The sequence below is a fragment of the Lactuca sativa genome, chromosome 7, assembly GCF_002870075.4.
Source record: "Lactuca sativa cultivar Salinas chromosome 7, Lsat_Salinas_v11, whole genome shotgun sequence".
NCBI classification, from domain to species: Eukaryota; Viridiplantae; Streptophyta; class Magnoliopsida; order Asterales; family Asteraceae; genus Lactuca; species Lactuca sativa.
Genome location: NC_056629.2, coordinates 11,663,779 through 11,689,442, shown reverse-complemented (window position 1 = coordinate 11,689,442; position 25,664 = coordinate 11,663,779). Strand labels below are relative to the sequence as shown.

The following is a 25,664-nucleotide window of genomic DNA, read 5'->3' as shown; positions in this document are numbered from 1 at the left end:
AACACCTCACTAAATCTAGCCTAGACATCACTCACATAAGTAGATCAATATGTATTATGACATGAAATCACGAATAAATCTTACTTATAGATTCTTAATAATGATTATAAATATAAATATAAGTTACACTTAAAGCAAAATAGGTGTAACTTAACTTATAGAGTTTTCTGAAAAAATTTCAGAAAGTTTGCAGGCAGAACTTTGAACCGGATGCTTCTAATTACCAGGCTCTTTGACGCTCCAGAGATCCGCTAAACTAAGATACTCTGATACCTTGAAGAAAACCCCAAAAGATCGACACTTAGAGAGTGAGTGAGAGGGAGAGAGAGTTGAGAGAGATTTTTAGTGAGGAAGGAATGTGAAATTGCAAGCCATTTATAAACCTGATTTGGGGCAAAATGTGCCGTGCCTAGACAAGGGGTGTGTCTCACCCTAGCTTAGTCAACAAGTCCTCCTCAATAAATGTGACACGTTGCACGATGTCTGTGGTGTAACGTCGCAATCTCTGGCAAAATATCTCTAACTTCAAAAAATTGTATCTCTCTCGTACGAGCTCCTTTTTCGATGTTCTTTATATCCACGCGTAAGTATTTTCGAGTACTATAAGTTTCATTTAGACTCGATTGGCTAATTCTTGTTTCATTTTAAATTTAACAGACTATGAAGATTACACTGTATAAGACCATGCAAAATTCATAAGTTCTTCATTCGAACTCCTTTCTCAACTGTCTTTATATCGACGGATTCTTATTCACGAGATCTTCAAGTTTTGTTTACGTTGTTTTGGTTAACAATCAACCAATTTTAATTTTGATTTTTATGTTCACACTGTTAAGCCGAAACTTCAAAAATCATAACTTACTCATATGAAGTCAGTTTTGGGCAGTTCTGTATATGCATGCTCTCACTTTTACGATTACTACGAATTTCGTTTAGACTAATTAAGCTAATAAGCAACCCATCTCTGATTCACTATTTACGACACACTTTTGTCGTATATAGTTGAACACAAAACTTCAACGGATCATAACTTATTCATACGAAGTCAAATTTAAGCGTGTCTTATATCTTTGAGATCGTCACCACGACTACTTCAACTATCATCAAAGCTATTTGTCCTGAATAATATTTAATTTTTAATGTTTATTTTAGCCCTATTTTAAAATATGTTTTTACACAAGTATTATATATACACGATATTCATCCAATTTCCATACACATAATATTTAAACACATATGTTCAATTAATTCTCATTCATTTATTCATAAAATGTTATAATCATCGAATGACGTAAATACATCTTTTATAACTAATGTCTAGCGAGAAACGTGGACGTTACACAAAATATCAGGGAGTTGCACATGTCGTTGCAAAAACCACTTGGTTGTGTAATCTTCTCCATGAGCTTCACTTTTTGCTTATAAAAGTTACCCTTGTGTTTTGTGATAATAACAATGTAGTCTATCCGCCAACCATCTGGTCTAACATTAGCGGACCAAAGTTATTGAGATTAACATCTACTTTGTTGGCAACAAAGTCTCCATGGGGCATATCCATGTGCTTCATGCCCTCTCCTCATCATAATACACGCACACTTTCACGAAAGGTCTTCATTCGCCACAATTCTAGGAGTTTAGATCTAGTAAAATCCGGTCATCTACTCTCGATTGTTTTGGATGTTAGCATGTACATGTATCATTATATTTGTATTTGTATTAATCGGACAATGTATTGTATGCTCGAGTCCATAATCTATGTGTAAATATCTTTAATTTGCTGTGATGAATGGAAATCATAACGGGAAATATTGCCCTTCATAAATTTGTATATTTAGTGTGCAATTATGTATTTACTTATATGTTGATTTTAAAATAGAGATGTTACAAGATCCATCATCACCACATATTTATATTTTAGGTATTCCTTGTTTATCACTTCGGCATAATTATTTTTCTCCTTTCGTTTAACCATGGAAGGTATCAAGATGATTTCTCAACTTCACAAGTCGAGTCATGCATGTTTGAAAATGGTTTCGGTTTAAATCACCTAGCCATATATAAGAGTACGTGGTTAATACATGAAAATTTAGATATTTAATGACAATTATCCCACATTTTTTAATCAACGAAAGCTTGAAACGAATGGTTTTAACTTTTTATTTTTACTTTTTATTATTTATTTATTTGTAAATAAATTATAAAATACTATTTTAAATTTATATTTTAGAATAGAATTTGAAGTAACTATTAATCAATCTTATGTAATAATTATCGATAATTTCTAAAGTTATGTTAATGATTGCAAGATTCTTGTTGGGTTTGTCAATTAAGAGTGGATTTTGTTTATGGAAAGCGAAGTTAGGTGGGGTACACAAAGGGGACAATTTGAGTTGTATTCAACAACATAAAGATTAAATAGAGTTCTAGCAACTACTCAATCTTCAATAAATCAAGATAACACCAATCAACCAAGATGTGAACCATGACTTCAACTTGTATCTTGTTTTTTTCGTTTTCATAATGTTGTATCATTTTAATTGTTCTCTTTATATTCATTTTAATTCATGCTTCACATAATTTAATATTTCATCGTCTAAAAATTATTGTTTACGGACAAAAAAACACACAAATTAAGGAAACATTAATTAACATTAATTTTATTAAATGAAATGACAATTATATCTAGAGGTGGTAATAGGTCGACCTCGGTTGGGTTCGGATTCAACACATTTAATAATTGGGTTGAAATTTTCAATCCAACCCAACATGTTTATTTAAATGTATTGATATTTCCAACCCAACCCAACCTTTTAGATAAATAGGTTGTCACCGGATTTACATGTTTATGTAGTTCCCCATCCAACTTATTAAATAAATTGGTTAAACTTAAGTTAACCCATTTAAAATCAATTAAATAAATTATGTAATTAAATATTATATAACTTAAAGTATAAAACTTCATAATTATGACAAAAGCACATTCCTAATTAATAAAAACAAATAAATTGTTAAAATAACATTAAAAATGTTTAATTGTATAGTGATTTTGGAGAGTGACCAGTATTATGGATGCTAAAAAATGATGAAAATTAGTATTGAATTTTATTAAACATGGATAATAATAATGCAACATTATAATTTACAAATTAATATTTTGATTAATATATATATATATATATATATATATATATATATATATATATATATATTAAAATTAAATGGGTTGACGCGTTAAAAACGGGTTGATAATTTTTATCTAATCCAACCTATTTAATTAAATTGGTTAGACAGGTTGATCCATTTAAGTTAAATGGGTTGAAAATCTCAACCCAACCTGCTAATTTTGGGTTGGGTTCGGGCTGTGTTGGTGAATTTGGTCGATTTTTGTCAGCTCTAACTATATCATTTTGTTGCATTTAATTATATGGTAGTTGAATTTAATTTCATTGTACTTTAACTAATAATGAATGGTATTTAGGTAAAAATAATATTTATTTTAGAAGTGGACAATTATTTTGGGAAAAAAAAAACATAGAGTATTAATTTAAGACGGATGGAGTAGTTTTTATGGATTTGTAGGTAGGTCATGAAATGTTTCTTAAATATATAGTTCTGGTTTAAGTACAAAGATATAGCATCTTTTCCTAATAACAAACTATATTTCTTAAATATGTAGTTATGGTTTAAGATTTGCTATTCACATGTTTATTCAAATATTAGATGTGAGATAATTTAAATCCATATTTTTAGGTTATCTTTACAAATCTCAATCATGAAAAAGGGCTATTTTGACATTACGTTAAAACTTTTATGGGCATATCTCCAGACCAGTCTTCTAGAGCTCACATATTTCATGCTCTTGAGGTTTAAATTGTAGAGTGCGAGTCATATACCTTAAACCACATATTATGTACAGTTTAATAGTTTATATTCTTGACTAGTGTAAAAAGAAACAAATTGTATAAAATACTTTTCTTTATAAGTGTGGAAAGGTGTAGCGATGGAGAAAACGTTCATTTATTCACATGGTATTCATAATAAGGGAAACTTATGTGTGATCTAGAACTAAACCTTCTCTAGGATGGCAGATAATGGTTGGAGAGTAGATTCTCACATTAATTAGTTCTATTTTTTTTTTCCTGCGTGTACAAAGGAAGAAACCCTTTTTTTATGGTATCCCTCTCTTACTTTTCCTATCTGTCCTGGGCTTTTCTTTTGTTGTAGTTCTTTACTAGAAGTTCAACTTCAGACCTCACAAGTTCACTATAGATCTATCTACTACATATATATCCACAAGTTCAAAGGTAGATTCAGATAAATCTAATCCCTGTCTACCTGTCTAGTTCTTACTGTTGACATTTGTACATTTTGAAACTACCTTTACGATAATGAATTATGAATTCATAATAACTTCAAACAAGTTTTAGCATCAAGTCAATAAAATGATAAATACACAATGTATAGGAAATCAAATGAATTCGAATATTTTATGATCCACTTTCTCTCCTTTATATTATTCGGTTATTAAAGTCAAAACTATCATATTTGAATAAACATAAAATCTTTATTGTAAAAAAATTATTTCCCTATAAAAATAATCAATAACAGTCGTTATATATATGAGATTATTATTATTATTATTATTATTATTATTATTATTATTATTATTATTATTATAATAATAATGAACCGGCGATATCTATGTCGCTTCGAAATAACCAATAGGGTGCGAGTTTACGAAATTAATTATCCACCTAGTTCTAAGTCCTAACAATTTATAATATAAGCTCATGTCTCTTAACAGACATTAGACAACTTAAAGTTTATTTAATTACTTTCAATATAATTATTAATCCAATCATGATTAGCTTGGTGGAAAATTATTTTAGTAACCACTTTAATGAATCTGGGTAGGTATTAGAGTTTCCTTGGTTTAAAAAATAAATTTCAATGATTAAAAACACGAATCGTGCATTTTCTTTAAGGAAAAGCCGTTTTCCTCGAAATTGAAGTTCTAATGTAATTTTTTCGTATTTCTTTTAGACCATCCGTTATACCCATCATATACCACATATGTGGTGGATGCCACATCAGCACCACATTTCACTACCATTAACATGGGATACCTACCACTAACACACCACTCCACATCATTATTTTTATTTTTTTTAATTCAAAAATACAATAAAATTACTTTTTTTTAATTCAAAAATTAAAATAAAATTACATTTTTTATAATTAAAAAGCATTCATTTTTTTAAAACTATTTTTTCATTAATTATAAAAATAAAATAACAACTTTAAACTACATTACTTAGTTAATCTAGAAAACAAACATTACATTAATAAGAAAACGAACAAACGTACATATAAAAATCCTAATCGTCGTTCATGCTATGTTGGTACAAATGTTCTGCGACATCTTCTCGAAGATTGAAACACGTTTCACTGTTATGAATTTCAACAACTCGCTCCAAAAGAGCATTCGTTCCGGCTACGAACTCCTCAATTGGAACGACAACGTCGTTCGGATCATACGTGCAAATCGTTCGACCTTCATCTTCAATAATCATATTATGCATTATAATACATGCTAGAACCATTCGTTTAATTCTTTCTTTATCCCAGAGTTGTGTAGCATATTTCACTACATGCCATGTTTGCTTAAGGACTCCAAATGCCCTCTCGATATCCTTTCTCGCCGATTCCTGTTTTTTTGTAAAAAAATTTGCTTTTTCACTTCGAGGAACCGAGTATGCCTTCATCAATGTAGAATAATCCGGGTATATCCCATCACCAAGGTAATAACCATATTTGTACGCGTGCCCGTTTACGTGAACGTCATATCAGGTTCTTTGTCGATCCAAATATCGTTGAAAAGTGGAGACTGGCCAAGAACATTAAGGTCGTTGTTAGACCCCGCTACTCCAAAAAAGGCATGTCATATCCACAAATCTTGAGATGCAACAGCTTCTAGGATGATAGTTGGTTCACCTATATCTCCTCGAGTGAACTGACCACGCCATGCAGTTGGACATTTTTCCCAAGCCACATGCATACAATCTAGACTGCCAAGCATACCAGGAAATCCATGCCTCTCTTCATGAGCCGGATATAATCTCTCAATATCACGTTGAGTAGGTTTACGCAAATATTCTTCGTGAAAAACCTCATAAACACATGTAGAAAACCAATCTACACATTCAACTGCGGTCCTCTCGGATACTTTCAAGTATTTTTCAGATGCATCAAATGCTATACCATATCCCAAATACCTAAGAGCAGCCGCACATTTTTGTATACTACTAAAACCCATTCTTCCTCTAGCGTCGGGTTTTTGTTTGAAAAAATCATAACGAGATTCTAAAGCATTACTAATACGTAAAAATATAGCCTTATTCAGATGGAAACGACGTTCGAACGAGTCGTCATTATAAAGACAATTATCGGCAAAGTAATCACGTACCAATAAGTCGTGTGCGGCTTGGCGATCACGATTGACGACCGCCCTTGTATGCGCTGCATTCGAACTTTCTTCGGCATGAACGTGTTGCACAACATTAAAGAATGTCTCGACGAATTCTACGTCGTCATCCGAGTCAAAACTTTTTAAAAATTTCATATGTATTGTGGGATCCATGTGTATGTATTTTGTGGTTTAGAGAATAGAATGGGGTGTAATAGAATGTGTATGTATGTGTATGTGTTTTGGTAATAGAAGTTTATTTATAATTGAGTTTGAAAAAAAAAACGGCCAAAATAGCCGTTCAACGGCCAAAAACCAAACAACCAAAATGAAATGCATCGTTTGAATCCGTTGTCCCGAGCACGACCTACCACGAACCACCGGGATGGTGTGCACGTCCGTGGTTCGTGGACACCTCAACCACGAATTGCCTCGTGGTTAGTATACCATACGGCCTTATAACAAAAAATATGCATGTGATGGTGATTTACTGTCATCAAGTGTTTAGTATAATTGAAATTGAGTCGAGACAAATTGAGTTTATTTTTAACTATTTGGAGTTACAGATTGTATACTCGAAAAAACTAAAATGAATATGGGAACGTAGGAGTCCGTGGGAAACATCCCTTGTGGAGTTCCAAAGGGATGTTGCCCCTAACGGGATCCAAGGGTTAGAGCCTTTGACATAGGTCCCACTGGCCTTGCTAATGGGCAGGGTTAAAGGGGTTGTAATATTTGATGAGACACCCTACGGTTATAAAACAAACTTGAACTATCTAAAAGTTTAGGTTGGTCAGTCGGTTCTAAGACTAATTGAACACATAATTAATAGTTAGTACTCCTATGGATCTAAATATGAAGCATATGCCTAGTACTAGTCAAATGGTTTCACAACTCGAGTATTTAAACCCATTGAGTTTTTAATGTATGACATGCCTAACACAAATATTTGTTCCCAATAGTTGGTATGATTGGTTTTCAGTACTAGTCAAATGGTTTCACAACTCGAGTATGACATGCCTAACACAAATATTTGTTCCCAATAGTTGGTATGATTGGTTTTTAGTGGGACCATCGCTATAGGCTCTACCATTGGACCCCGCCAAGGCAGATGCCCCGTATCTCTCGTGTTCCTGAGTTCACTTTAACTTATCCGATGGTATACATCAAACCTCTACGAGATTGGAATCCTCTAAACAAAAATACTCAGCCACTTGTAGACAAGTACTCTTCAATATTAGTAATCCAATTTGCATTAGAATATCCCTTCACTATAGAGGGAAATCTATGATATCACAAACTGTAGTATTTGGTTTTCTTAAGATATTTGAGCACACTCATTGTTGCTTTCCTATGATAAGTACTACGGTTACGAGTGAATCTACTCAATTTTCCAACTACAAAGGCAATATTCGACTTTGTGCTAGGCATGTCATACATTAAAAAGTCAATGACGTTTGAATACTCGAGTTCTGAAACCATTTCACTAATAGTGGAGAGTACTTTTCTACAAGTGGTGGAGTATTTTTGCTTGGAGGGGTTGCAATCTCGTGAAGGTTTGGAGTATGTTATCAGATATGTTAAAGTAAATTCAGGAACAAGAGATATACGAGCCATCTAAAGGTTTATATCGATCAGATACACTTCAAGTATATAAAGAACAAAAGCAAACTAATTTAAATAAATAAAGAACAGAAAGTAAAGAACACAAGGAATTCTCCAAATTCTCTTTCACCAAGGAAGGCGTTGTCACAAACACGGTCACAAGGACGATTATGACACCAAACCACAGGTTACATTAGGGTTTCACCCTAATGTTGAATATATACTAATTTATACACGTATATCCCTTGACTGAAGGGATTGTATCTAATCTATACTAAAAACTAATCTTTATCATTAAGATATCAAATCTGATATCTATTCTATACTTATATGTATCATTACCTAATATACAAAAGATTACATAGAATAATTATCTTCACATTGACGCTGATATACTTGATACACGTTGACACTAATAGTGATGTACATGCTAACGCTGATAGATAGTGTGTAGAGTGTTTGACTCATCAGATCATCAGGTATGACCTTACAATCTCCCGCTTCTAATGATGTCCAAACTAATCTTCAATGAATCATTTAGCTTGTGCTCCCCCTGAGAGTAAGATTGAAAATTTAAGTTCTTCAGCTTTAACAAATGCTCCCCCTGAGAAAATAAATGACTTTCCATTTTTTATTGTCAAATAATTGAGTAGCATTTATGAATCGCAGCAGACGAACGAAGAGATGATGAGCTGAGCTTGACTCCCCCTTAGATTTTTCTTTTCTTTAGATCAATAACATTTAGTAGTTTCTTTAGTTTTAGCAAGATTTCTTAAGCTACTATAATAAGATTATCTCCACCTTTTTGACATCAACAACAAAAATAGTTATGGACTTGTAATCTAGTAAGATTGTGATGTCTACTGATAGTATAGGTTTGAACGACCATTCACAGACATAGTATTGCGAGATCTCATCAGCGTGTGGTTTCATACGCTGACTCATTAATCAATTTTATTAGAAGAAAAGGGCAAGGGTGGTATGATGCGTGTAATATATTCTGGTATAAAATGTACCCATCAGCAAAGAGTGTCAAAGTTTTATCAGTGTATGGTTAATACAGTGAATCATTAACTTCTTAATAGAAGAATTATTGGCAAAGAATGTCTAGATCCATGTAATACATCACACACAATGGTTTCCCCATCGACATAGATTTTTTGAATTCTCATCAGCGATTGGTATCCCTGAATAATAAAATTCTAAAGAAGAATGTAAGGAGAGAATGGATTGCTTCAGTCATGCTAAGTTGGAATCGGCATGAATCATCAATAGTAGAAACCCATCAACAAGAGATGGTTCAATCCTTGCATCATATACTTAGTTGCAGTCTAGAATCAAAGATTAACCGTTAATTTACTATGGTACCATGTCATACCTCAGACTAGGAGATCAAGGACATGAATAACCCTTTGTCATTTGAGGACCAGACAAGTAAATCTTACGCTGATGACTATGCACTCAGATTAAGCTATTGGGTTATGCTCAATGTTTCAACCGAACATGAGACTTGATGCATACGACAAGCATGCTTCCAGTGACGAAGTTAGGTAAGAGATAATTGAATAAGAGTGGACACCCAAGCCTTACTACATTTTTTTAATTTGGACCAGGCAATATCACTTTGAAAGCTTAGGCTATGCTAGGCAATCAACGTGAGTGGGTGACTCAATGTTCTCAACAGATGGTCTCACTGATGAGATACTTAGAGAGATTTAGGCACATACATAAACATGCTTTTAAGGACAATAAATTGTTAATGGTTACATACTTGGCTTGAGAAGTGTCACTGTTAACCTCAATAAGAATGGTATAAAATAATAAATAGCAAATAATATAAGAATATAAACAAAAGAGTTAGTCAAACAATGAAATATTCTAAAAGCAAAATATATGCATCTTTTTCAGAAAGATGATAAAGACTTGATCCATAAAATCTTTTTATTTAAATGGCCATAAATGAACTTCTATTTTCTGAGATATCTACCCATTGACACTGTCTATAAAATAAAACACAAGCAAATATAAACCCAAAGATATACAAAACATCTCACTATAAACCAATAGTGATGAAGCCATTTATCATTGGAATGTTGCAGAGGGACGCTAAGATTCATATTCATCAAGAGCAAGAGAAGAGCAGAAAACAGTCTTTGTAACCAACGCGTTAACTGGCTCAAATCTATGAAACCATCCTGTTTTCAAGATCAAAATGAGGAAATTCGAGGTTTTATCGGTTTATAAGCCAGTAGATGATAACAAGACTTACTGCATTCATGGTTTCTCCTTGCATCTATAACAATGAGTGGAGGAGAAAAGGGAACATTCACAAGAATAAGAAGGAATGACGCCACTCTTTTTTATCAACACCAAGAGCATTCAGAACATTCTAGATGTCTCCAGCTCTTGCAAACTCTGGAGGAAGAAGGTGCAGATAAATCTTAGTTAGGCCTGAAAGATAGATAAAAGAGAGAGGAGAATACGTGTAAATACTAGAAGCAAAGCTTAGACAGACTATGTAAAAATCTATAACATTAAGAAAAGCAACATTTGTTTTTGTGTCTTTGAGTTTTTATAAAGCAAACAGAAGCAATGTTAACCCAAACAAGTTAGAAAACAATTAAGTCATTGAAAGCAATCAATTTGTTTAGAGTCTTTTCATCTAATGCCTTGGTGAAAATGTCAGCAAGTTGATCAGTGGATGGAATGTAGAACTCATAGTTTATTTTATTTCCTTCTTTTTTATAGTTTATTTTAGTATTTTTATCTCTTTTTATTAGTATTGCATTGTATATTCTTTGTTTTCTTTATCATGTATTGTGTCGAGTACTTTCTATTTTGCATGAGGTATTTTGTAGGGTTTTAGAGCTCATTGCGGTTGTGGATTAGCTTGGAGATGGGATTTATGGGTTTTCGAGGCATTATTAGGCTTTCTGGATCCATCAAAGAAGAATTGGGCTTAAAATGTTGAAGACTTGGATGAAGCAACTTTATAAAGATGGATCTTGGATTCTTATTTTGGGTTTGGACTATCCATATTTTAAATCTTGAAGATGATTGGCCAAATTTGAATCATGTGAGGTATGGAGGGGACCAAGGGAATCTTGTGAAGTGGGGTAGTGTAGTGGAGAAAAAGAGCCAATAGCATTCCAGCATCATTTGCAAGGGTGGAGTCTCTGTCGTGCAAATTTGCAAGGGTACCCGCACAACTACACAATTTGGGGCATTTTGGTCATTTTGCTCATGATTTACTTTATGGGTTAGGTCTAGTAGCTCACACTTCAATTTTCCACCATTAGAGTGCATTGGAGGTGACTTTTGGGAGCTTGATACACATTCTTCTCATCTTTCTAAATAATTGTTAGTTTCTTGATGCAAAAACACTTTTGTGAGTGTTATTTTGTTGCCATGAGTGGCTAGTTTCTTTATTCTGATTAAGTTTGGATAAAACCCTTGAATATTTGTGCGTTTTGAAGGATTCATGCTTAATTGTCATTTATCTTATGTTTATCATTCTAGTTGATATTTCTTATGCTTGTTTAATACTTTGATCATGAGCTTGGTACTTGAATAAGCAATTCTTGGTTTATTTCTTTGGTTTAGCATTGAAACATTGAACTTACTTAGAACAAGGGCTTTATGATGGTAGAAATCATCTCTAGCTTATGAATCATGACTCCTTTATTGATGTGTAAGCATTGAGATCCTCTAGGATTTGGGGATTCCTTCATTCTTAAGGCTAACCAACTTTCTTGGGTTCAATTGCTTTAATTGAATCCTTGATTTTGATTAAGAAGGTGTGTTGTGGGCTTCCCCAAGCTCCATACTACCTATGAGGAATCTTGGCATATCATGCTTCCTGATTACTATAACCAATTTGGGATGAATGATAAGCTTTATATTGAATCCTAATGATAAACACACAAATGTTCATTGTGTTGAATAGCCTTGGTTGACCAATTCTCTCCAATATTTGAGAATCTCACCATCTTGCTTAATTGCAAGCATTTTAGGTATTCAATTCTTTTAGTTTTCAAGCAATCACAACCCCCTTTTTAGTTTAATTGTAGTTAGTTAGTTTTATTACACTATTTCTATTGGATGGCATTGATGATTGAATACAACCATTTCCCCGAGGATCGATACCCCTTTTTACCATTATATTATGTTTTATTTGCAGAAAAAGGGTGTAATTTGCTTGGTGGACTTGAAATCTCACCAAGAACAACTCCACTTTTCCCTTTTGAAAGATGTCCCTAATGAAGTGATGACGGATATCAATGTGTGTGGTCTTGGAATGATGCACTTGATTATGTATCATATGAATGACACTAGTGTTGTCACAATAGATGGGAGTTTTTGAGAAGTTTAGACCATAATCTAAGAGTTAATTCTTAATCCATAGAATCTGAGCACAACACCTTCCGACGACTACATATTCAGCTTCAACGGTCGAACAAGCCACTGATGTTTTCTTCTTGCTGGACAAGATTACCAGTCTATCTCTTAGCATTTGACCTCCTCATGAAGCACTTTTACGATAAATGGCACAACCATCGTGATCAAAGTCAGTATATCCCACCAAATTAAACTCAGAATCACGGGGATACCATAACCCAAGATTGGATGTATGCTTTAAGTAACGAAAACTCCTCTTTACAGTAAGAATATGAGATTCCTTAGGACTGTCTTGATAACAAGCACACACTATAGTAGCAAACATAATGTCAGGGTAACTGGCAGTAAGATAGAGCAAGGAGCCTAGCATTCCTCGATACAAAGTTTTACTTGGATCAGCACCAATAGACACTGATGAGGATATCAAAGTCTTTAGCGGCTTGTAATCAAAGAAACCATACTTCTACATCATGTCAGCAATATATTTAGCTTGACAAACAAAAATTCCATCAATTAGTTATTTAACTTGCAAACCAAAAAAGAAAGTTAGTTTACCCATCATGCTCATCTCAAACTTTTTAGCCATGATCCTAGCAAATTCTAAACTTAGCTTATCATCACTGGATCCAAAAATGATATCATCAACATACACTTAAGAAAGAATGATGTGTGATCCTGAATGTTTGATGAACAAAGTGTTGTCAATATTTCCTCATTTGTATCCACTTCCAAGAAGATATCTCGCCAATTTGTCATACCATGCTCTAGGTTTTTGCTTTAAACCATTGATAACTTTGTTAAGACGATACACATGATTTGGAAACTCTTCACTTTCAAACCTTGGAGGTTGCTTTAGAAAAAATTCTTCTTGAAGATATTCATGTAAGAAGGCGGTATTAGGATAGAGTTTAAAGTTCTTGAATGAACCAAAGGCAAGAAACAAACGAATTGCTTCAAGTCTAGAAACATGAGCAGATGTTTCATCATAGTCCAACCCTTCCAACTGACAAAAACTTTGAGCCATAATTCTAGCTTTATTTCTTATGATGATCCTATCTTCATCCATCTTGTTCCTGAAAACCCAACGAGTGCCGATGATAGTTTTTCCTTGAGGCTTGGGAACAAGAGACCACACACAATGACGTTCAAAATCATTTAGCTTATCCTGCATAGTGTAACGCCCACAGATCCGGGCTAGTCAATTTAGAGGCAATAGGGGTCGAAAACGACTTTTTGACAAAAAGATTATTTAGAATAAATAATCTTAACCAATTTTTAGAATATGTCACAAGGTTTCCGTACATATAAAGAACGCTGAAATCCGAGTTATAACGAAGAAGTTATGACCCGTCGAAGTTTCGCGTCGGAACCGGCACGGCGCCGGGAAGCGTAAATAGTAAATTTATGATATATAGAGATTTAGCCTTAGCGCTCTAAACAAAAGTCGTAGAATATGTTAAACTAAGAACATCGATAAAAAGAACGCCCAAATCTGACTTCGTATGAAGAAGTTATGATTTTTCGAAGTTTCGGATTAGCGGTGTACAGCCCGAAATTCGAATTTTAGATCGATTGATTTTTAGCCGACACAGCCTAAACAAGAATCGAAGATCTCGTTATTAGTAGCGTAACGATAAAAATACAGACGAAAATGGACATCGAATAAAGAAGTTATGAGATTTTAACGGACCAATCCTGTCCTGGCCTGTTAAAAATATAACTTTAAAAATAAAGTCAAAATTAACCAACGGAGTCTAAACGAAAGTTGTAGAGTATGCCTCCACCTACGCGTGGATATAAATAACGTCAAAAACGGAGTTCGTATGAGCGAGTTACAAATTATAGTAGTATATTTACGTATTAAAATAAAGTATAAATCATGTATACGTACACATATATATACATATGTATATATCATTAGAAAGGTATCGACGATGCGGTTATTATAAAACTAATGTTGAGTTCTTTCGACATTAGTTTAGTACAAAGATCATTAAATCCATTTAAAATAGTATTATAGAGGGGTGTTTAGTTGTTTATATAACTAAAAGGTCATTAAGTAATTATGGAGGGTAGTTTTTGAAAATTCAATTAGTATAAATAAGAGCCTTGGGCTCTCATATTTCTTGCACCATTCTCTTGATTCAAGAGTCTTTCTCTCCTTATCCCCCGAGCATTTCGGTCCCTCGTGATTCGACTTCTCTTTCTGTAGTTTTAGCATAGTAAGGTGAGCGCTGAAGCGCTGCACGAATCTTTCTTAGAAAGATTTAGCGACGAAGTTCTGCCCCTGCAGAGCCCGACTCCTGGCTAAAATCCCCTTGAAAGTAAGTTATGTTTACCCTATTTTAAATATAGTTTATATTTAAAATTAGTATTGTTATTATAAATTTATAATAAATATTTGGGCTATTATTATGACTTATATAAGTGTCGTTATAATATCTTTTAACTACTCGCGGTACGGGGAATCTGGTTTAAAGGGCCGCATAGGGTTGTTGGATTTCAGAAGTGCTATACGCCAAAATGGTCCTGCCCTCCGGTGTTTTATGTCTGGCCCCTGTCTGTACATAGTAGTTGGAAAGTATTGTTTAAACGCTTATATAATAATAATAATAATAATAATAATAATAATAATAAGACTAATAATTAGTCACGGTAATATTAGACTAAAATCTAGTGGTGATAATACTAGGTTTCGTCAAAGGAAATTATTTTAAAGTAAACGAAGCGCTGTCCGAGTACCGAGTCACCACCTTCTCAGGTGAGTGCATAGTTACTTTCAGCTTACACATAGATATGAAGTATTTTATATAAATTACGTGCTGTGTGTGTATATTATCTGTATACTTGCTATCTATGCTGGATGAACGTTTTATACATGTTTTCAATGATTTAAACTGTATATGTATTTTATATCTACAAAATGTGTTGGGTAAAACATGGGTAGATGTATTAGTTGCTGTGTGATAAAATGAAATAATGAGATGCCTCGTTATAGATGTTCTTGATGATCTAGTCATCTAGTGGAGTATAGATGACGACCACAGACTATTCTAGACAGTCCAGTGGAACACTAACAGGCTCGCAACCTGTAGGTGTTTATTCGAACTTTGTGTTTAACCGAACTGTGTGTTTATTCGAACTGTGTGTTTATTCGAACTGTGTGAACTGTGTGCTCACCAGATATACTCCATCCCAATGATAGTCCTTTGACTAGGTCCCTTGTGTTAGATGTTTTAGGGACGTAATGTGAGGATAACGGGAATGGGTAATTGGGTTGATTGTTTGATGTTTAAAAATAATAATTATATTATTGTGGGTTGAAAACCCTATGTGCTCACCAGGTTTCCCAACCTGACCCACTCAGTTTATTTTTATCACAGGTGTTGATATGAAGTCACAATACACTGAGAGATTTAAAGAGATGTAGATCACTAGTGTAAATAATTGTAAGTTCTGTTTATGCTTATGTTTCTGTATTAACGATGACATCCCAAACGTTTTAAAATGAAATAAATACGTTTCATCGAAAATGTTTTAATAACGTATTTACCATGTTTTTCTGGGAACAAATTCCGCAACATTTTTATAAAATGAAGTACTCTGATTTTTATAAAGCATAAACAAAATCGGTCTTTTCTGGCCGTGAAAATGGGGATGTCACAGTTGGTATCAGAGCATTAGTTTAAGCGAACTAGGAATATGGATTTATTTCTAGACTTAAACTTAGAATGCTAAGCGATGATTGTGAGGTGTGAGCACTAGCTTATTTTAGGAATTGTGCCTAAAATGCTTTTATGTGCTAAATACTTGTGCCTGATATGTTGTTAGTTGTTCGGATCTATGGTCTGTTGCCGACCGGATCTGGAAACCTTATGTGTTTAGGATTCTAAACGTACGACTACGATATTAGAACTAGCATATAAACGTTTCGGAGTGATAAGGATGATTTAACCGTCAATCCTAAGTAAAGATCTGGATTCACCTTATTCGGTGTATAGATCAAGATGGCAAGAACCCGTAGTGGAAACGTGAATGCAAATGGGAACGGACACCAACCCCCCGTGATCGAGCAAATACCAGTTGTGGAAGCCGCTGCCGGACCAATAACGATGGCCGGAGTGCAAGCGATGATCCAGGCAATGTTGGATCGTCAAATGGAGGAAACTAGACGTTTGCTCTAGCAAAATCGTGAGGAAGCCACTATTCAGATCGAACAGCCCGAGTTGAACGAAGGGCAGACTGAGGAAGGAAACTACAGTAGGACTGTTGGTCAAGTCAACCCACCAATAGTTCGACAAAACAACCAAGATGACAAAGTCGAGAGGAATGGATGCAAGTACAAGGATTTTCTGACTTGCAAGCCATCGACTTTCACTGGAAAGGAGGATCCGATCGGGGTCATGGATTGGATCTCGGAGATGGAGTTAGCCTTCATGACATGCGGTTGCAGAGGGAAGCTACAGACCACATTTGCAGTGCGTCAGTTTCGAGGAAGTGTTGTACGTTGGTGGAATACCTTGGGGAAGACTCTGAGCCCTAATGAGCCCCTGCAACTGACATGGGCAGAATTTTTGGTGCAATTCAAACGAAAGTACTGCTCAGCTCAAAACCTGCTTGAGCTAGAGAACCAGTTTCTAACCCTGAAGAAGGGAAGCATGTCAATCGATGAATACACGAACAACTTCACAGAAAAGATGGAGTTTGCCTTGCGTCTTGTTCCGGATGAGCTGACGAAAATTGACAAGTACGCAAAGGGACTTCCATGGGAGTACGCGGTGCCAGTGCGTCAGGCTCCTACTCTGGAGGCAGCTATCTGGGCTGCCAAGTCTGTGGAAGATATGATTAAGGGAAGAGCTGCCAACAAGATTGAGGTTGGCGAAAAGAGGAAGTTTGAGGAATCTACGAGGCCCAATAAGAAGATCAAGTCTGGTTCAAAGGAGTCTAGCGGAGGAGGAAACAAAGTGAAATGGTGCGAGAAGTGCAAAAAGAATCACTTTGGGAAATGTAGCGAAGAAGTGACTTGCTACAAGTGTGGGAAGACCGGACATTACGCCAACGAGTGCAAAAGGGTGTGTTATGAATGCCGTGAAGAAGGGCATGTTGCTAAGGATTGCCCGAAAAAGAAAGAGGCGGAAAAACCAAACATTCCGCCAAAATCGAAGGCAAGAGCATTCCATATGATCCTAGACGAAGCAGTTGACAATGCGAGGATTCAGGAATGACGGCTTGACATCCAAGGATCGAGTTATAATGTAGCCATAGAATCATATGATGTAGCCTGTTAGAGGCATAGTCTAGGGTGAACTTGAACACCTATGTAATCGTTTCAAGAAATAATATGAAACCTTTGTTTTGTTATCTGATGTGTTAAGTTGTTTTTTTTCGTGTATGGTGACTTGGAGAGACTGCGGGACAATACTTGGGACGAGTATGAGTAGGTGTGAATGGTAGTAGAGGCCTATACTACCGGAAGCACAGGACTCACACTTGGATCAGGGAAAGTCACAAGGTTACCAAGAAGCTAGTAACTAATTCTGTTTTTTTTTCAAGTATGTCATTACCATCGTTTCGATAATGACTAAAAAGATTGTTGATTTCCGACCCTAGTGGTCATACCGAATTGAGTCTGACTACGATGAGTATGTTGCGTGGTTCAGAGAACCAAGTTTGATGTAGCGTCCGACTTAAACCAAACGATTGAAATCAAAGCAATCAATAGAAGTATCGCGTTCGTTGTTAAAGAAGTTGGTAGCCAGAAACGCTACATGTTAAAGTGTGATTATATCACATTAGAACATGAAGGAAGGCATAGTCTATTTTAGAATTTAACTCTAAGAGACCTAAGTCTAAATGTGCATCACATGATGATAGGTCATAATTTGAAGTCTAGCCCGAGGTAGAGAGCAGGTGCACGATCGAGTACTGCTTACAGTCAATGAGTCTAAGAGATAGACTTGAAGGAATATAGAAGTTATAATTATTAACTAGGATGAAAAGATGACGTATGGAGTCATTATACGAGCCCTGTTTTGTTGATGATTCCGGGACGTAATCATCCTAAGGGGGAGATAATTGTAACGCCCGCAGATCCGGGCTAGTCAATTTAGAGGCAATAGGGGTCGAAAACGACTTTTTGACAAAAAGATTATTTAGAATAAATAATCTTAACCAATTTGTAGAATATGTCACAAGGTTTCCGTACATATAAAGAACGCTGAAATCCGAGTTATAACGAAGAAGTTATGACCCGTCGAAGTTTCGCGTCGGAACTGGCACGGCGCCGGGAAGCGTAAATAGTAAATTTATGATATATAGAGATTTAGCCTTAGCGCTCTAAACAAAATTCGTAGAATATGTTAAACTAAGAACATCGATAAAAAGAACGCCCAAATCTGACTTCGTATGAAGAAGTTATGATTTTTCGAAGTTTCGGATTAGCGGTGTACAGCCCGAAATTCGAATTTTAGATCGATTGATTTTTAGCCGACACAACCTAAACAAGAATCGAAGATCTCGTTATTAGTAGCGTAACGATAAAAATACAGACGAAAATGGACATCGAATAAAGAAGTTATGGGATTTTAACGGACCAATCATGTCCTGGCCTGTTAAAAATATAACTTTAAAAATAAAGTCAAAATTAACCAACGGAGTCTAAACGAAAGTTGTAGAGTATGTCTCCACCTACGCGTGGATATAAATAACGTCAAAAACGGAGTTCGTATGAGCGAGTTACAAATTATAGTAGTATATTTACGTATTAAAATAAAGTATAAATCATGTATACGTACACATATATATACATATGTATATATCATTAGAAAGGTATCGACGATGCGGTTATTATAAAACTAATGTTGAGTTCTTTCGACATTAGTTTAGTACAAAGATCATTAAATCCATTTAAAATAGTATTATAGAGGGGTGTTTAGTTGTTTATATAACTAAAAGGTCATTAAGTAATTATGGAGGGTAGTTTTTGAAAATTCAATTAGTATAAATAAGAGCCTTGGGCTCTCATATTTCTTGCACCATTCTCTTGATTCAAGAGTCTTTCTCTCCTTATCCCCCGAGCATTTCGGTCCCTCGTGATTCGACTTCTCTTTCTGTAGTTTTAGCATAGTAAGGTGAGCGCTGAAGCGCTGCACGAATCTTTCTTAGAAAGATTTAGCGACGAAGTTCTGCCCCTGCAGAGCCCGACTCCTAGCTAAAATCCCCTTGAAAGTAAGTTATGTTTACCCTATTTTAAATATAGTTTATATTTAAAATTAGTATTGTTATTATAAATTTATAATAAATATTTGGGCTATTATTATGACTTATATAAGTGTCGTTATAATATCTTTTAACTACTCGCGGTACGGGGAATCTGGTTTAAAGGGCCGCATAGGGTTGTTGGATTTCAGAAGTGCTATACGCCAAAATGGTCCTGCCCTCCGGTGTTTTATGTCTGGCCCCTGTCTGTACATAGTAGTTGGAAAGTATTGTTTAAACGCTTATATAATAATAATAATAATAATAATAATAATAATAATAATAATAATAATAATAAGACTAATAATTAGTCACGGTAATATTAGACTAAAATCTAGTGGTGATAATACTAGGTTTCGTCAAAGGAAATTATTTTAAAGTAAACGAAGCGCTGTCCGAGTACCGAGTCACCACCTTCTCAGGTGAGTGCATAGTTACTTTCAGCTTACACATAGATATGAAGTATTTTATATAAATTACGTGCTGTGTGTGTATATTATCTGTATACTTGCTATCTATGCTGGATGAACGTTTTATACATGTTTTCAATGATTTAAACTGTATATGTATTTTATATCTACAAAATGTGTTGGGTAAAACATGGGTAGATGTATTAGTTGCTGTGTGATAAAATGAAATAATGAGATGCCTCGTTATAGATGTTCTTGATGATCTAGTCATCTAGCGGAGTATAGATGACGACCACAGACTATTCTAGACAGTCCAGTGGAACACTAACAGGCTCGCAACCTGTAGGTGTTTATTCGAACTTTGTGTTTAACCGAACTGTGTGTTTATTCGAACTGTGTGTTTATTCGAACTGTGTGAACTGTGTGCTCACCAGATATACTCCATCCCAATGATAGTCCTTTGACTAGGTCCCTTGTGTTAGATGTTTTAGGGACGTAATGTGAGGATAACGGGAATGGGTAATTGGGTTGATTGTTTGATGTTTAAAAATAATAATTATATTATTGTGGGTTGAAAACCCTATGTGCTCACCAGGTTTCCCAACCTGACCCACTCAGTTTATTTTTATCACAGGTGTTGATATGAAGTCACAATACACTGAGAGATTTAAAGAGATGTAGATCACTAGTGTAAATAATTGTAAGTTCTGTTTATGCTTATGTTTCTGTATTAACGATGACATCCCAAACGTTTTAAAATGAAATAAATACGTTTCATCGAAAATGTTTTAATAACGTATTTACCATGTTTTTCTGGGAACAAATTCCGCAACATTTTTATAAAATGAAGTACTCTGATTTTTATAAAGCATAAACAAAATCGGTCTTTTCTGGCCGTGAAAATGGGGATGTCACAGTTGGTATCAGAGCATTAGTTTAAGCGAACTAGGAATATGGATTTATTTCTAGACTTAAACTTAGAATGCTAAGCGATGATTGTGAGGTGTGAGCACTAGCTTATTTTAGGAATTGTGCCTAAAATGCTTTTATGTGCTAAATACTTGTGCCTGATATGTTGTTAGTTGTTCGGATCTATGGTCTGTTGCCGACCGGATCTGGAAACCTTATGTGTTTAGGATTCTAAACGTACGACTACGATATTAGAACTAGCATATAAACGTTTCGGAGTGATAAGGATGATTTAACCGTCAATCCTAAGTAAAGATCTGGATTCACCTTATTCGGTGTATAGATCAAGATGGCAAGAACCCGTAGTGGAAACGTGAATGCAAATGGGAACGGACACCAACCCCCCGTGATCGAGCAAATACCAGTTGTGGAAGCCGCTGCCGGACCAATAACGATGGCCGGAGTGCAAGCGATGATCCAGGCAATGTTGGATCGTCAAATGGAGGAAACTAGACGTTTGCTCTAGCAAAATCGTGAGGAAGCCACTATTCAGATCGAACAGCCCGAGTTGAACGAAGGGCAGACTGAGGAAGGAAACTACAGTAGGACTGTTGGTCAAGTCAACCCACCAATAGTTCGACAAAACAACCAAGATGACAAAGTCGAGAGGAATGGATGCAAGTACAAGGATTTTCTGACTTGCAAGCCATCGACTTTCACTGGAAAGGAGGATCCGATCGGGGTCATGGATTGGATCTCGGAGATGGAGTTAGCCTTCATGACATGCGGTTGCAGAGGGAAGCTACAGACCACATTTGCAGTGCGTCAGTTTCGAGGAAGTGTTGTACGTTGGTGGAATACCTTGGGGAAGACTCTGAGCCCTAATGAGCCCCTGCAACTGACATGGGCAGAATTTTTGGTGCAATTCAAACGAAAGTACTGCTCAGCTCAAAACCTGCTTGAGCTAGAGAACCAGTTTCTAACCCTGAAGAAGGGAAGCATGTCAATCGATGAATACACGAACAACTTCACAGAAAAGATGGAGTTTGCCTTGCGTCTTGTTCCGGATGAGCTGACGAAAATTGACAAGTACGCAAAGGGACTTCCATGGGAGTACGCGGTGCCAGTGCGTCAGGCTCCTACTCTGGAGGCAGCTATCTGGGCTGCCAAGTCTGTGGAAGATATGATTAAGGGAAGAGCTGCCAACAAGATTGAGGTTGGCGAAAAGAGGAAGTTTGAGGAATCTACGAGGCCCAATAAGAAGATCAAGTCTGGTTCAAAGGAGTCTAGCGGAGGAGGAAACAAAGTGAAATGGTGCGAGAAGTGCAAAAAGAATCACTTTGGGAAATGTAGCGAAGAAGTGACTTGCTACAAGTGTGGGAAGACCGGACATTACGCCAACGAGTGCAAAAGGGTGTGTTATGAATGCCGTGAAGAAGGGCATGTTGCTAAGGATTGCCCGAAAAAGAAAGAGGCGGAAAAACCAAACATTCCGCCAAAACCGAAGGCAAGAGCATTCCATATGATCCTAGACGAAGCAGTTGACAATGCGAGGATTCAGGAATGACGGCTTGACATCCAAGGATCGAGTTATAATGTAGCCATAGAATCATATGATGTAGCCTGTTAGAGGCATAGTCTAGGGTGAACTTGAACACCTATGTAATCGTTTCAAGAAATAATATGAAACCTTTGTTTTGTTATCTGATGTGTTAAGTTGTTTTTTTTCGTGTATGGTGACTTGGAGAGACTGCGGGACAATACTTGGGACGAGTATGAGTAGGTGTGAATGGTAGTAGAGGCCTATACTACCGGAAGCACAGGACTCACACTTGGATCAGGGAAAGTCACAAGGTTACCAAGAAGCTAGTAACTAATTCTGTTTTTTTTTCAAGTATGTCATTACCATCGTTTCGATAATGACTAAAAAGATTGTTGATTTCCGACCCTAGTGGTCATACCGAATTGAGTCTGACTACGATGAGTATGTTGCGTGGTTCAGAGAACCAAGTTTGATGTAGCGTCCGACTTAAACCAAACGATTGAAATCAAAGCAATCAATAGAAGTATCGCGTTCGTTGTTAAAGAAGTTGGTAGCCAGAAACGCTACATGTTAAAGTGTGATTATATCACATTAGAACATGAAGGAAGGCATAGTCTATTTTAGAATTTAACTCTAAGAGACCTAAGTCTAAATGTGCATCACATGATGATAGGTCATAATTTGAAGTCTAGCCCGAGGTAGAGAGCAGGTGCACGATCGAGTACTGCTTACAGTCAATGAGTCTAAGAGATAGACTTGAAGGAATATAGAAGTTATAATTATTAACTAGGATGAAAAGATGACGTATGGAGTCATTATACGAGCCCTGTTTCGTTGATGATTCCGGGACGTAATCATCCTAAGGGGGAGATAATTGTAACGCCCGCAGATCCGGGCTAGTCAATTTAGAGGCAATAGGGGTCGAAAACGACTTTTTGACAAAAAGATTATTTAGAATAAATAATCTTAAACAATTTGTAGAATATGTCACAAGGTTTCCGTACATATAAAGAACGCTGAAATCCGAGTTATAACGAAGAAGTTATGACCCGTCGAAGTTTCGCGTCGGAACTGGCACGGCGCCGGGAAGCGTAAATAGTAAATTTATGATATATAGAGATTTAGCCTTAGCGCTCTAAACAAAAGTCGTAGAATATGTTAAACTAAGAACATCGATAAAAAGAACGCCCAAATCTGACTTCGTATGAAGAAGTTATGATTTTTCGAAGTTTCGGATTAGCGGTGTACAGCCCGAAATTCGAATTTTAGATCGATTGATTTTTAGCCGACACAACCTAAACAAGAATCGAAGATCTCGTTATTAGTAGCGTAACGATAAAAATACAGACGAAAATGGACATCGAATAAAGAAGTTATGGGATTTTAACGGACCAATCCTGTCCTGGCCTGTTAAAAATATAACTTTAAAAATAAAGTCAAAATTAACCAACGGAGTCTAAACGAAAGTTGTAGAGTATGTCTCCACCTACGCGTGGATATAAATAACGTCAAAAACGGAGTTCGTATGAGCGAGTTACAAATTATAGTAGTATATTTACGTATTAAAATAAAGTATAAATCATGTATACGTACACATATATATACATATGTATATATCATTAGAAAGGTATCGACGATGCGGTTATTATAAAACTAATGTTGAGTTCTTTCGACATTAGTTTAGTACAAAGATCATTAAATCCATTTAAAATAGTATTATAGAGGGGTGTTTAGTTGTTTATATAACTAAAAGGTCATTAAGTAATTATGGAGGGTAGTTTTTGAAAATTCAATTAGTATAAATAAGAGCCTTGGGCTCTCATATTTCTTGCACCATTCTCTTGATTCAAGAGTCTTTCTCTCCTTATCCCCCGAGCATTTCGGTCCCTCGTGATTCGACTTCTCTTTCTGTAGTTTTAGCATAGTAAGGTGAGCGCTGAAGCGCTGCACGAATCTTTCTTAGAAAGATTTAGCGACGAAGTTCTGCCCCTGCAGAGCCCGACTCCTAGCTAAAATCCCCTTGAAAGTAAGTTATGTTTACCCTATTTTAAATATAGTTTATATTTAAAATTAGTATTGTTATTATAAATTTATAATAAATATTTGGGCTATTATTATGACTTATATAAGTGTCGTTATAATATCTTTTAACTACTCGCGGTACGGGGAATCTGGTTTAAAGGGCCGCATAGGGTTGTTGGATTTCAGAAGTGCTATACGCCAAAATGGTCCTGCCCTCCGGTGTTTTATGTCTGGCCCCTGTCTGTACATAGTAGTTGGAAAGTATTGTTTAAACGCTTATATAATAATAATAATAATAATAATAATAATAATAATAATAAGACTAATAATTAGTCACGGTAATATTAGACTAAAATCTAGTGGTGATAATACTAGGTTTCGTCAAAGGAAATTATTTTAAAGTAAACGAAGCGCTGTCCGAGTACCGAGTCACCACCTTCTCAGGTGAGTGCATAGTTACTTTCAGCTTACACATAGATATGAAGTATTTTATATAAATTACGTGTTGTGTGTGTATATTATCTGTATACTTGCTATCTATGCTGGATGAACGTTTTATACATGTTTTCAATGATTTAAACTGTATATGTATTTTATATCTACAAAATGTGTTGGGTAAAACATGGGTAGATGTATTAGTTGCTGTGTGATAAAATGAAATAATGAGATGCCTCGTTATAGATGTTCTTGATGATCTAGTCATCTAGCGGAGTATAGATGACGACCACGGACTATTCTAGACAGTCCAGTGGAACACTAACAGGCTCGCAACCTGTAGGTGTTTATTCGAACTTTGTGTTTAACCGAACTGTGTGTTTATTCGAACTGTGTGTTTATTCGAACTGTGTGAACTGTGTGCTCACCAGATATACTCCACCCCAATGATAGTCCTTTGACTAGGTCCCTTGTGTTAGATGTTTTAGGGACGTAATGTGAGGATAACGGGAATGGGTAATTGGGTTGATTGTTTGATGTTTAAAAATAATAATTATATTATTGTGGGTTGAAAACCCTATGTGCTCACCAGGTTTCCCAACCTGACCCACTCAGTTTA

The 25,664-nt window shown here is 35.6% G+C and overlaps 3 protein-coding genes across 3 annotated transcripts; 2 read left to right on the top strand and 1 right to left on the bottom strand.

Moving 5' to 3' along the window:
- Nucleotides 1-5,941: 5,941 nt before the first annotated feature.
- On the bottom strand, nt 5,942-6,640 carry LOC111904121 (uncharacterized). Its single transcript, XM_023899900.2, has one exon. It carries the CDS (start codon nt 6,638-6,640, stop codon nt 5,942-5,944), a length of 699 nt encoding a protein of 232 aa, XP_023755668.2.
- Nucleotides 6,641-15,161: 8,521 nt separating this feature from the next.
- LOC128127166 (uncharacterized) lies at nt 15,162-17,705 on the top strand. Its single transcript, XM_052765586.1, has 2 exons — nt 15,162-15,230; nt 15,853-17,705. The coding sequence occupies exon 2, from the start codon at nt 16,873-16,875 to the stop codon at nt 17,692-17,694; it is 822 nt and encodes a 273-aa protein (XP_052621546.1). The 5' UTR covers nt 15,162-15,230; nt 15,853-16,872; the 3' UTR covers nt 17,695-17,705.
- Nucleotides 17,706-19,849: 2,144 nt separating this feature from the next.
- On the top strand, nt 19,850-22,668 carry LOC128127160 (uncharacterized). Its single transcript, XM_052765563.1, has 2 exons — nt 19,850-20,148; nt 20,771-22,668. The coding sequence occupies exon 2, from the start codon at nt 21,791-21,793 to the stop codon at nt 22,610-22,612; it is 822 nt and encodes a 273-aa protein (XP_052621523.1). The 5' UTR covers nt 19,850-20,148; nt 20,771-21,790; the 3' UTR covers nt 22,613-22,668.
- Nucleotides 22,669-25,664: the final 2,996 nt, after the last annotated feature.

Bases quoted from the DNA above. Each gene is read 5' to 3' on its own strand.
- LOC111904121 (XM_023899900.2), bottom strand. From the start codon at position 6,640: ATGGATCCCACAATACATATGAAATTTTTAAAAAGTTTTGACTCGGAT.
- LOC128127166 (XM_052765586.1), top strand. From the start codon at position 16,873: ATGGATTGGATCTCGGAGATGGAGTTAGCCTTCATGACATGCGGTTGC.
- LOC128127160 (XM_052765563.1), top strand. From the start codon at position 21,791: ATGGATTGGATCTCGGAGATGGAGTTAGCCTTCATGACATGCGGTTGC.